The sequence below is a fragment of the Chiloscyllium punctatum genome, chromosome 12 (genome assembly GCF_047496795.1).
Source record: "Chiloscyllium punctatum isolate Juve2018m chromosome 12, sChiPun1.3, whole genome shotgun sequence".
NCBI lineage: Eukaryota > Metazoa > Chordata > Chondrichthyes > Orectolobiformes > Hemiscylliidae > Chiloscyllium > Chiloscyllium punctatum.
Genome location: NC_092750.1, coordinates 11783812 through 11796987, shown reverse-complemented (window position 1 = coordinate 11796987; position 13176 = coordinate 11783812). Strand labels below are relative to the sequence as shown.

The window sequence follows — 13176 nt, the reverse complement described above, 5'->3', positions numbered from 1 at the left end:
GCAGGGTGGGGTGTTAACCAGCTGAAAGCACATACTTTATCTATCTTGTGGGCCTTGAGATGATCAAAGTAGTTGTATAGTGTAAAATGTTATAGAAAGATATTGTGGATGGCAGAAAAGGTAATGGACAGACATCTATACTGACTACAACAAAACATAGCAAAGGATCAGTACAGAGGAAGAGTGCGACTATGGACATCAAGGCAAGGGTGGCATGGTTGGTACTTCTGCCTCACAGCACCCAGGGACCCAGGTTTGATTCTACTTTCGGCTGTCTGCATGGAGCTTGCACATTCTCCCCATGTCTGCGTGAGTTTCCTCCCACAGTCCAAAGATGTGCAGGTTAGGTAGATGAGCCACATTAGAAATTGACCTGGAGTGCCCAGGAATGTGCAGGCTTGGTGGGTTAGCCACAGGGAAAAACCCTCTGCAGGCTACATAGATGGGTGGGGTGCTCTTTGGAGGGTCGGTGCTGACTCGGTGGGCCAAATGGCTTCTTTCTGCATTACAGGAATTTTATGATCCTAAATGGTGAGGAGGTAAATCTGGAAGTGATTGTCTGAAGACGGATTCAGAACGTCACTTGGGACATGGAATCAAATCCTACCACAGCAAATGGTGAAAGTTGAATGCAATAAAATCACACATTAAAAGCTAGACCTAATAACAACCCATTGTCAATTGTTGTAAAAACTAATTTGGTTCACTAATATTCTTTAGGGAAGGACATCTGCTGTCCTTACTTGCCCTGGCCTACAAATGACCCCAGGAATTCTCAACAATGAATGCAGGCCAAGCTAGTGCCACACACATTCCAAGAAAAGTTTTTTAAAAAGCAGACCTACACCCAAAATTTGAAGGTGCCTGCAGGATATTTTAAAAATCTTGGTCTGCAGCTGGAGGCTATTTGAGCCATCCTCACTTGGTCAAGCAACCCACTTAGTCCCACCTTCCTGCTGTTTCTACAAGGCCCTGTGAATTTTGCCTTTCTATTTATCTAATTGGCTGCTGAAACTCACTTAGGAGAAAGTGAGGACTGCAGATGCTGGAGATCAGAGCTGAAAAATGTGTTGCTAGAGAAGTGCAGCAGGTCAGGCAGCATCCAAGGAGCAGGAGAATCGACGTTTCGGGCATAAGCCCTTCTTCAGGAATCTGAATCTGCCCGAAACGTCGATTCTCCTGCTCCTTGGATGCTGCCTGACCAGCTGCGCTTTTCCAGCAACACATTTTTCAGTGCTGAAAGTCACTGTTGAGTCTGCTTCCATCTCATGGCTCACTGGGGGTGGGGGAGAAAGTGGTCTCATCTCTCTCCTTGTCTTTTGTTCCTTCCTTTTCATCTGTGTCCTTTGGATACTGGTGCATCTGCCACTGGGAGGTTTCTCGCTGTGTACTGAGTTATCCCTTTTTGTTTAAATTCAACAAATCTCCCTCTGAGGAGACCCCCACATCTTCAGGGAAACCTTTTTTCCCTCTGTCAATCAGTTCCACTCAAGAATTAAGAGACGGTGTTGGCCATTTGGCCCCTCAAATCCTTGGCAGCTATTTGATAAATTCTGATTGCGGTTTCAACATCACTTTTGTTTTCACATTGAATATCCCTTGAAATGAAATAGTAATGTGTTTTAAAATACTTTATTAGAAAATGTTTTCTATTTTTGGTCTTTTTTTTAAAAAAACAAGTATTTCTAAAAATAGTCAAAGTGCATTCAAATAATATAAAAGCTGTAGAGTTATTTTTTGCATATCTAGGTTATATCTTGGTTACTCATCAAGGAATCTTTCCAGTCTGCTTCCTTAGCTCTTAATTCACATTTTAGTTTTTTGAAAAGTCCACAGGACCTGCTCCAGTACAGTGAAACCAAGAAAGTATATTCAATTGTCCAGCACGCAACGCACACTTTCAAACATAAAAGTCTGTTATTAATCATCACCACATCATCACTCAATGGCTCTCAAAGACCCATTGAGTGGCCATCTCTCAGCCAAGAAACAGGTGGCCACAAAACTGCCTGCGCTTTCTCTGCTAAAACCCTTGCCCATCCCCATCACTCCACAAAAAGAAACAATACTATCTCAGAGGAGGAAAGGGTATTCTTCTAAATATCCCTGGACGCTTTTTGGTAATGGTAGCTTATCCACTTGGTGTGTTATTCTGTTAATAGTCAATCGACACAAGTGCTGAAGAGAGGGAAATGAATCCTTTCGGTGAAGTGGTTTGATGAGTTTTAGGTGGATGGCAGTATCCTTGGGGGGCAGGGACACTGAGTCTGTCGATTTGTCGTACCGGTCCACGATGCAGGAGGTGACGTAATGCTGGATGAGACTGAGAACCTCTTTGAAGGCCAAGATCCTGGGCTTGGCCAAGTAGTACGAATCCAGGCAGAACTTGCCATTGCTGTACTCTATCCGGACATTCGTAGGACCACGATTGGTCTTCACCGAAAGTGTCAGCAGGTAGCTGGGGTGTGAGCTGTCTCGGATGAGGAAGGTCCCTTCTGGCATCTTGTTGAGTTGTTGCTTGGCTTCACTGGCTGTGAGGGAACCCCAGTACCATCCTGAAGATCAAAAAGTAAAAAGGTCACTTTTAGAATTGGTTGGGTATTCAAGTCTCTCCCCACTAAGTGCTGGCTTATTGGTAGTGTTTTAGTCATGAAAACCACCCTGAGAACAAACCAAAAGGAGGAGCGACCAACAACTTATGTAAAAAGCAAAGTAAGAGGCCACCCCGCCCCATTAGGTCATGCTGCTTCTCCCTCTGGCGGTCACGAGGTTTAAACTCCATCCCCTTCCTACTTGTACATTTACCTAGCTTCCCCTTAAATACATCCACACTGTTCACCTCAGATCCTCCTTTCAAAGGATTTGGTGTGAGCAGATACGCAGAAAGTGAACTGGCTAAAGGGTCATAGATTTAGATTTACAATAAAGAAGTAGATTGATGATAATTGTAAGAATTGGAGGGAAGGGATGAGGAATTCCCTTGCCACCACACTTGGTGCATTCCACCTCGCAACAGTCCTTAAGACAGGTGGAAGCACATTCTATCGGGATGCTTACAAAGGAGTTGGGTCAATACCTGAAAAAGGTAAAAACATGGGCTTGTTTGGGATGTGTTCCCTCACCTGACAGATCCAGTTGCCTAAGGGTGGTGGTGATACATTGCATATCTGCTTCTGGGTCTCTTTTTCCAGTGGACTCCTGGCTTCGATGGCTTACTGGCACTAGTGAAGAATTCTCCTCCTGAAACGTCATAAGGGACACGTTCCTCACAGCCCGACTTTCCTGTGTTTCCGAGATTACAATAAAGTCAGCGCTCGCTGGTGTCAGAGAGATGGTTCGCGTTCCTTGCTGTGTTGGTAAATGCCTAAAAATGGGAGAAAAGGAAAAAGGTTTCCTTTTAGTTTGATAGGAACATGACAATAAAATAGACCACTTCACTGAATACAAAATTGTACAACTCACATCAACACTGACAGTAAAATACTGTCACCGAGCCTGGCTCCACAAACAGCAAGGCACTTGTTTACTAACCTCATTGCTATGACTTACAAACATTGTCATCTCAGCTTCTTTTCAAGGTCTTGACCAAGCCAACAGAGTGGAACAGCATTTTGTAATGGGAAAATAGGAGCAAAAGTAAGCTATTTAGCCCTTCGAACCTGCTCTGCCATTCATTGTGATCTTGGTTGATTATCCAATGAGGAACCTTGTTCCGGCTTTCTCCCACTTTGATCCTTATAGTCTCAAAAACGACATCAAACCCTTTCTTGAAAACATTCAAAGGCTTGGCTTCAACCACTGAAACATGAGCAATTAAATCTTTCATGATAGAGGTGTCCCAAGATGATGGGAGGTGTAGATAGAGTGAATAGTCAGAGACTTTGCTCCAGGGCAGAAATGGCTATCACATGGGGTCATAATTTGAAAAGTGATTGGAGGAAGGTTTAGGGAGGTGTCAGAGGTCGGTTCTTTATACAGAATGGTGGGTGTGTGGATTGCACTGCCAGCAGTGGTAGTAGAATCAGATACATTAGGGACATTTAAATGACTCTTGGATAGACACATGGATGATAGTAAAATGAAGGGTATGTAGGTTAATTTGATCTTAGAGTATGATAAAAGGTCGGCACAACATCAAGGGCTGAAGGGCCTGTACTGTGCTGTACTGTTCTATGTTCTATGATTTTGAACACCGCCATTACACTTCTGCTCCAAGTGAACCACTCCAGGGTCTCAAGTCTATGATTAGATTAGATTACTTACAGTGTGGAAACAGGCCCTTCGGCCCAACAAGTCCACACCGCCCCGCCGAAGCGCAACCTGCCCATACCCCTACATTTACCCCTTCACCTAACACTATGGGCAATTTAGCATGGCCAATTCACCTGACCTGCACATCTTTGGACTGTGGTAGGAAACTGGAGCACCCGGAGGAAACCCACGCAGACACGGGGAGAATGTGCAAACTCCACACAGAGAGTCACCTGAGGCGGGAATTGAACCAACCAGTGTCTCTGGCGCTGTGAGGCAGCAGTGCTAACCACCGTGCCGCCCACATATAACAGAAATTTCTGACAAAAATAAGAATTGCTGCAAACCCAAAAAGTTAACTCCGATTTCTCTCCATGGATGCTGCCAGACCTGCTGAACCTTTCCAGAAATTTCTATTTTTGTCTGATTTACAGCATCCGCAGTTCTTTCGGTTTTTAACAGAAATCTCTAATCTCGCGCAGATTTCTCCTCCACACGCGGTTTCCAAGGTCTTGATATATGCTTTCTAAAACATGGTGCTCGGAACTGGACACTGCCCTTTAGATAGACCCTAATTGTCCCAAGGTTTGGCATAATTCCTTGCACGTGTACTATACAACATTTTTAAAATTACATTCATATGCATTTGAAACTGCATTCCAGAAACCACTTTGCCGGGATTTTAAAAAGGCATCTACTTTCTGGGATTTAAGATAGCTGTTACAATTCTGTTTCGATTACACACGGAAGGTTCATTATTGCAGCAGTCACCAGCTTTGCGAGAAGCTTCTTTGTGATTTTTCAAGGCGGTGTAAATCGCTGACCAAAGTCATTTCTGCCCCACTGCCTCTTTCCCATCTCAAATAAAGGAAGTGTTGCTTTCGGCAGTCACAAATCAGGATATTTCATCAACTTGAGGGGTTTACGGAAACGGTCTGAAGAGCCAATATTTGTTCGTTGTGGGGGTGGGCCTAATATTTTCTACCAATCCTGTGGGGTTAACATGACTCAGTTAGTGACATTCTCACTGCCCAACGAGCAAGCCGTGAGCACTTAGTTGACAAACCAGTGCCATAGCAAGGGAGTGCCATACTGTAAGCTACACTGGCTCTCATAACCATAGCAAAAGCAAGACCTCATATAGCAAAAGACAACTGCAAACAGGTGGACAAACGAATTCAGAGGTTTCCATATGATTGAACGAGAGACCTAGTTCACTCGACAGGGGCCCTTCCAGGCACCCCCTTTTAAACAGGCGAGTGGTCATTCACGATTCAACAAGGAGGTCATCACAGCTGAGCCTCATCTGATGACTCACCCAATGTCTTTCATGACCTCAAGACATCACAGAGCATATTACAGCCAAATGAAGCACTTTTGGAATGCAGTCACTGATGTAAGATGAGGAACAGAGGAGCCAACTTGCTGTAGCACTCCCCAAATATTACACCAAAGTTTTAGCCTGAATTTTATAGTCACATACCTGGAACACACCCCTCTATGGTTCAGAGGCAAGAGGCTTGTCCACTAAACTATGCTGGCATCATTATTATTCACAGGAACTGAAATTAACTGCTGTAGCACTGAAACATGACTATTACAGAAAGAAATCTGTTTGTTCCATTATGCTGTGCTTGCTCTTTGCTGGAACTATCCAATGAATCCCATTCTTTCTGCACAGCCCTGCAATTTCATCTTCTACCAAGTATTGACCCTTTGAAAGTCATCACAGAATCTGCAACACACATTCCTACCCATTAAACTCACCAGCGCAGGCTCACACCATTGCATTGGCATGAATCAGTTGAAAGTAAATTGATTAACAACTGCGATGAAACATTACTAATTGTGATGCTGAAGGAGGAAGCAGATGTGGCAGGAGTCAACAACCAACTGGATGGCTTCCAAAAATTGTTCCAACCTTGAAGCGATGATCCAATGCTAAAATTCTCACCCATGGCCCTGCCTCTCTGTAATCACCTCCAGCCCTTCAAACCCATTGGCTCCTCCAGTTCTAATCTCTGTACATCCACCAATGTTAACCAATTCACGATTGGTTGCTCTACCTTCAGTTTCCAAAAATCCTAAACTCTGGAATTTCTACCATGCTTCCCTCCTTTGAGATGCTCCTTAAAACTTTTCTCTTTAGCCAAGGTGTTGGTCACCTGATCCATTATTGCCTCACGTGACTCAACATGGCCTGAGAGCACTCCTAGAAAGACGCATTGGAGATGTTTTGATCCATTAAATGCACTTTGTTAATTAAAAGTTGCTTTTAACAGACATCACCGACCTCAATTCAACCAAGCCAGAAACAAAATCTGAATAAATCTCAGTGCTCAAATGATTTTTTTTTTAAAATTACTACAGGAAAGTTCTACCCCTCTTCCAAAAGACCATTCCACTGGACGATGCAAGCTGAGGGGAATGCCTGAGATTGAATGTGTCAGAGCCAATACCGCAACCAAACTCTGCACAATGTTTCAGAATCCTTGAAAACGATTGGGTTCACAAACGTTCATTTATGACTAGAGATTGTGAGTCACGATCGGGCTCGGTTTTGATTTTTCGATTTCACCGCCACAACTTGAGAATGAGCCAACCAGCCGAGGCGCTGACGGGATGTTGCTGATTGAGAATCAGGATTGGGGGGGGGAGGGGACGGGAAGGATTGCTGTATCAGGAGAACGACAGGAGTGGTAATGGACTACTTGGATGGGCCCAATGGTCCTTTCTCACCCCAGCTTTCTATCACATTGCTGATGACTAGAGCAAAGGTTTTTTTTTTGTTTTTGCATTTTGTTTCCCTGTAACATTTATTTAAGAAGCTGCTCTCAACTCAATTGTCTACGTTTAGCCATTTGTAGGAAACAGGGGACCAGGAATTTCAGCCAATGAAAAATAACAAAGTTTCTGGTTCAGCTGGTTTCAACGTTGGAATGTGCTCACTACCGGGGAATTCCAAGGGTTATGCACACAAATCCACAGGACTCATTTAACTGGCTGCGCATTCCTTCAAGCATCTGAACCTGTTCTGAAAGATTCACAAGCAGCAATTGACAGCTTCGGGATTTATAAAAAACCGGCTCACTTCCGTGCTGGTCACCTGATACTATGGAAGCTCGTGACAAAGTAAAACCTGTTTGTTTGAAAATGATTTCAGTGACGGGACGGTTGGAGAGTGCATTTTTCTTCAGTCTGGAGAGCGCTTAGGAATAAGATGGGGTAACATGTCCCTCACTCAGAGTGTGGCCAATTTGAACATTCAGGTAAAAACAATGACTGCAGATGCTGAAAACCAAATACTGGATTAGTGGTGCTGGAAGAGCACAGCAGTTCAGGCAGCATCCAACGAGCAGCGAAATCGACGTTTCGGGCAAAAGCCCTTCATCAGGAATAAGTTTATTCCAGCTCTTCCAGCACCACTAATCCAATTTGAACATTCCCCTATCCCAGAAGTCTGTGGGGGCTGGCTCACAGAGCACATTCAAGAAAGGGATAGACACTTAAACCATTAAGGGGTATGGAGAGAAAGCAGGAATACAGTATTAAATTGGAGGATCAGCCATGATCCTACTGAATGACAGAACAGGCTCAATGGGATGAATGGCCTACCACTGCTACTAGGTGTCAATGTAATCCTAAGAGCTGATCATCAATTGAAATATTAAGGGTCGACAGTGTGGTGCTGGAAAAGCACAGGTCAGGCAGCATCTGAGGTGCAGGAGAATCAACATTTTGGGCATAAGCCTGGATATACCCCAGGATGAATGAGGGAGTGTTCTTTTAGTGCAGTGTGCCAAGAAATAACACAGTAACATTGGCCAATGGCTCCCAAAGAGACAACATTGTATTTATATATATAGTGCATCTAGATGTTTGAGCACACATGTTTGACAGTGCATCACAGTCTTGATGTAGACTTGTACAGCCAGAGGTGCTGCGTTTCAAATGAGACATTAAATAATGGCCCCACCTCCCCCCTCAAGTGAATTCCAATCATCCTGTGATACCATTCCAAAGTATTCTCCCTGATGTCCAGGACAATGTTTGTTCATTGCTAAAGCAGATGATCTAGCCACATAGTTCATTACATGCTGTAGGAGCTTGCTACAAGCAAACTGGCTGCACACTACCTCCATTTTCAGAATGATTTCACCTGAAGAGTGCTATAAGCCGAACAGCCACAGGTGGAATAGCCCTCCATGGATTGCATAGCTCCTCCAGATATCCTGGGATTATGCAAACCTTCCTAAATAAACTTGCAAAACTACATCTGGCCTTTTGCATCTCGGCCCTCTCCACTTGCGTGACTTTTTTTAAAATTTCTGAACACCCTTTCTTCCAATCATTACCAGCATAGAACCAATCAGTAAATTCCACCTGGGAATGCAACCAAGCAACTATCCCTGGTGTGAGCTTAGATGTGAGAAATCCATTCATTTTTACTTTTATCCTTGAGAGCAAGGATCTAGCTTTCAGTCTCTGCCTTCTGCAGCTGCCGAGCTGGGAGTCGGTGCATGCAGTGGGACGGGAAATGACAAATGCAAAAACCACTTCCAGCTCTCCAATATTTTAAACATGCTGAATAAATAATATTAGGGTGAGATTACACTGGTGCATCATTGCTGCACTAATGGACCCTTGTACTATGCACCTTCCAACTCAGATTTAATTAACAGCATCTGCTCCAATGCACAAATAGTCTTTTCTAAGCACAACATGGACAAGGTCAGCATTTTGTTGTGATAATTTGCCCTGACAGTGGGAATCATGCTGTCACATACTGTATTGTCTTTTAGATTTGAAGTATTTGTGTCAAAATCCTTATCTTTGTTCTATTTGAATAGGAATTAATCTTTTTTTATAACTTTTTTTCAACCCTACCCTTTGATACTGAGTTATAACTCACTCATTTCCCACCCTCACCTCCAACTCTTGAAACTTTGAGGGTAAAGAGAAAGGGAAAGGTGGGGGGAGGGGGCAAAGAAGTGAGAGAAGAAATACCTGCATTTCTTTAGCTCCTGACCCAAAGCACCAATTAGTTTTTTTTTATGTACAGTCAATGCAGGAAATGTGGCAACCAATTTGCACACAGCAAGATCCCACAAACAGGAATACAATCATGGCTGGGTTAAGACAGAGGGGGTGTGTGTGGAGGGCAGAGGAGTGATGACAGTGAGGCATAGAGAGAGACCAGGAGACTTTTCTGACACAAAAGCATGCTGGAAACCTGCAATATCTGAAGGTAGGCAGCATCTGTGGGGAGATAAAGGTCAGATCGTTGACCTTCCGTGAGAACGGGAAGAAATGAAAGAGAAAACAGGTTTAAAGTGAGAATAAGAGGCAGGACCATGCAGGGGAGGTGTGAGAGAAGATGGAAAGAAAGACGAGTCCAAAATATTAAAAAAACAAAACGAGATAAAAGTGGGCAATAAGTAAAGGAACAAAAGAGATCTTAGGAAGTTCACAAGCCTGAAACATGAGCTGTTTTTCTCTCTCCCCACAGACCAGCTGAGTATTTCCCTTTTCCCTTGATCTTTTGTGTAAAAGATATTGTTGCTCCGGGTAGCCAACTCCCCTTTCGGAGGATGTGAAAATGATGGTTTACCATTAGGACCAACCAGACGACACCTAGTGCTTATCGTCTTATCCTCCATTACCACCTTCTCTCAAACCTCTACATTTACCCTCTATTCCCTTCCATATGACCCATTCCCTGGGGTAAAGTTCAAGGCTGCAAGCTCACCACCTGCTTCTCCAGGCTAACTAGAGAGAGATGGGCAATCTGGTGACATCCCTGATTGAATTGAACAAAGCTGGCTGATGAATATCATCGTCTACGCCTGCTCCTTTATGGCTAAAATAAATGATGATAAACACAAGACCTGGAACTGCTCGGATTGCCTTGCACATGAACTACAGATTCAGAGAATGGTTAAACCACGACCATTATTTTCATTTAACCTGCCTCCAGCTTAAAAACTGGTATGGTCTCACCTCACATTGCATGTCCTTATCTATAGTGATATTTTCCAATCAGCCTGGTCAGAAACATGCCTCCAGACCAGGAAGGGGCTTGAACCCAGGTCTCCTGGTTCAAGAGATATGGACACCACCACTACATCACAAGAGCCCCTTATCATGTATTCTGTTTATACTGGTCCTCTGTTGTTTCACTTCTCTGAAGGGTGTCAGGTACAAATCTGTGGAGATTCTGCACGAAGTTGGCAGTGGGGCAGGAGATTGCAGGATGAGCAGAAAGAAGCTTTAGTCGTTGGAGGTGTGTGCGTGTGTGTAACGCCAGGCGGTTGAGTACAGCTGTAATCGGCAGTACTCGAGAGGCTTTTTCACATCTTCAGCAACAGTGCTCACCTGGGTATGACCTTGGTGCCAATCCTGTGCTTTTTGTTTTAGCTTCCCCTGGGTAAATGGTGTTGGGCTGGCACTTATACTGGGACAGAAACAGAAACTAACGCCACACCCACAAGCAGACAATACAAAAGCTAGTTTAAGTGGCTCCAGTATTTCTCAGTCGCTAACACCCCACTCCTGTTCTATCATTGTTTCCATTTGTCAAACGAAAACAAAACAGATTAAAATTATTTCACTTCAATTCTCACTTTAAAACATTAATTTCGTTTTTAAAAGATGCATTTTTTCTCGACTGATTTCAGATCCACCATTAACCATTTAAAGTGTTTAATTGACATTAAACCTGTGTCCCTTTATTAAACCCTATCTGAATATGTGTTTCTTCACACACAACACTAATTATTTCATTTTCTATTAGAAACATTTAAGAGCTCATCAGGTCTCTGCTGAACGCAGGATAAAAGATATTCCAGAATTATAAATGAAGTCACTCGGGATAATAAAGAATCCATGGACGAAAAAACTACTGTTTTGTTTTTTTTAAAACAAGACTCGGTCCAGTCCGGAGACAGACCGAGTGCGGTCGAGGTTCAGCCTAGGCAGTACTACACGTTAGAAGGGTCGAAAGTCCTCGTCCCCCTCCGGATTCACAAGACACAATTTTATCGTTACAAAGTAAGATCGAAAAAAGTCGATATCTAAGTGAAACACACACAATTGACTTACCGCTGGTAACAGAGCACCATGTCAGACAGTAATGTCAACCTTGGGAAACGACAGATCTTGTTATAAAACTCCCTTCAAGTTAGACAGCACGGGGAAACTGTCGGGATTTTCCGGGTCAATTCAACTCTGCCTTCGTACAGCTTACTCTGGAACTTTTTTTTTAAAAAAAACCTCCCCCTTTACCTCCTCCCCACACACACACCACAAACACACACAAGTGTTCCAATCTTATTGTAAAACGTGGGTTTGCAGAGACTGGTCGAATCCGTGTCTCCTTGCTGCTGCAGAGAGAGAAAAAATAAATAACAGCGGAATAACAAACAAACAGAGAAAATAAAACACAGACTCAGTAAAATAACTTCAGGCACGCAGCTCTATCGACCTGGCCTTGCCCTCTCTAAACACTAAGTTTGGTAAATCATCTCAAGGAGATATTACAGACTCGTGGCTTTAAACACACTAAATGTGTAAGGGGGAAGAGCGCACAAGAAATAGGAGAGGGGGAGGAGACAGTTGCCACTTGATTGTCACAATTATAAGTTTTCCAGGAATGGAATTTCCTAGAATTAATACTATACTCGCCAGCTCCTCTCAACACAAAGAACTCTGGAATAATCAGTCTGTTCCCGAAGAAATTGACATTTGTTACCTGGTCTTTTGGGGGTTTTTTTAATCGCTCCGTCTCGGTGCGTTTTAACTCATTTGCAAGCGCCGCTTCAACTCTCTCTGCTCCCCAGCACCAACCAATTCTAATTGGGCTCAGAGCCAAGAATGTGTCACGAATTACGGCGGAAATGCCTTTGATACATTTCCAAGAACTCTCCAGGAATACCACCGCAGATGCAAAGAAGGGAGATAACAGCCAATCAGCAAAAAGAGCCAAATAAATGGCATCTTCTTCCTGGTTATACAACACTGTGTCACCACCCAAACAAACAAACAAAATCACCCAACCATTAACTCAAGTGGTTCCTGTTGTTTATTTCTGCCGACTCCTCGATAGGGAGGGTGGATTTTTTTTTTGGTGGCTTTCTGTCAGAGATGTCTATTGGCATCATGCTGTTTAGGATCTATTGCAGACCTTATTTCCATTTTATACATTTATAAATTATGTTGGTCATAATTCGGAGATGCCGGTGTCGGACTGGGGTGTATAAAGGTAAAAATCACACAACACTAGGTTATAGTCCAACAGGTTTATTTGGAAGCACTAGCTTTTGGAGTGCTGCTCCTTACCACCTGATGAAGAAGCAGCGCTCCGAAAGCTAGTGCTTCCAATTAAACCTGTTGGACTATAACCTAGTGTTGGGTGATTTTTAACTTAATAAATTATATTATTTATAATCTTGTGGAATGGCAGAATCCCTAGTTACTCTTCAAAATGGTTTCTCCCACTGGTGTCAGTTCACTGTAGAGAGTAAGAAACGTGGCCAATAGCTTAACTGGCTTGTGGAGGTGGCAATGTTGGACTGGCGTGGACAAAGTCAGAAGTCACACGACACCAGTCCAACAGGTTTATTTGAAATCACAAGCTTTCAGAGCTCTGCTCCTTCCTCAGGTGAACCGGTGAGAAGTGAACAGGCAGAGAATTTATAAGCGTAGAGATTATTGCAAGATAATTCCAGGTAATGACGAGTGTCAAAGGTGGTACAAATGGTGTGCGTGGAGTGCCAAAAGACAGCATAACAGGTCTTTGGAGGTGATCAAAAGTTCAGACGGTGTGAGTAAAGTCAGTTAAAGAGTAAGTGAAGGGATGACCAAGAATCCAATTAAATAAGGCAGAGATAGCTACAAAAAAAAAACTTAAAAATAAGATGGGGCAGG

At 43.4% G+C, this 13176-nt stretch overlaps 1 protein-coding gene across 3 annotated transcripts; it reads right to left on the bottom strand.

Moving 5' to 3' along the window:
- Nucleotides 1-1618: 1618 nt before the first annotated feature.
- Nucleotides 1619-12206, bottom strand: LOC140483598 (cytokine-inducible SH2-containing protein-like). Of its 3 annotated transcripts, XM_072581844.1 has the most exons (4): nt 12002-12206; nt 11353-11633; nt 3123-3364; nt 1619-2555 (listed from the first exon to the last, which is right to left on the bottom strand). In XM_072581844.1, the coding sequence occupies exons 2-4, from the start codon at nt 11370-11372 to the stop codon at nt 2074-2076; spliced, it is 744 nt and encodes a 247-aa protein (XP_072437945.1). In that variant the 5' UTR covers nt 11373-11633; nt 12002-12206; the 3' UTR covers nt 1619-2073. The 3 variants fall into 3 exon arrangements, with proteins under 3 accessions (XP_072437945.1, XP_072437946.1, XP_072437944.1); XM_072581845.1 differs by lacking the exon at nt 11353-11633 and having other exon boundaries at nt 12002-12205; XM_072581843.1 differs by lacking the exon at nt 12002-12206 and having other exon boundaries at nt 11353-11967.
- Between the last annotated feature and the right edge of the window lie 970 nt (nt 12207-13176).

Bases quoted from the DNA above. Each gene is read 5' to 3' on its own strand.
- LOC140483598 (XM_072581844.1), bottom strand. From the start codon at position 11,372: ATGGTGCTCTGTTACCAGCG. The intron at 3,365-11,352 runs GTAAGTCAATTG...TCCCATTTTTAG, and splicing joins ATGGTGCTCTGTTACCAGCG to GCATTTACCAACACAGCAAG. The intron at 2,556-3,122 runs GTGAGGGAACAC...TTTGATCTTCAG, and splicing joins TAGGCAACTGGATCTGTCAG to GATGGTACTGGGGTTCCCTC.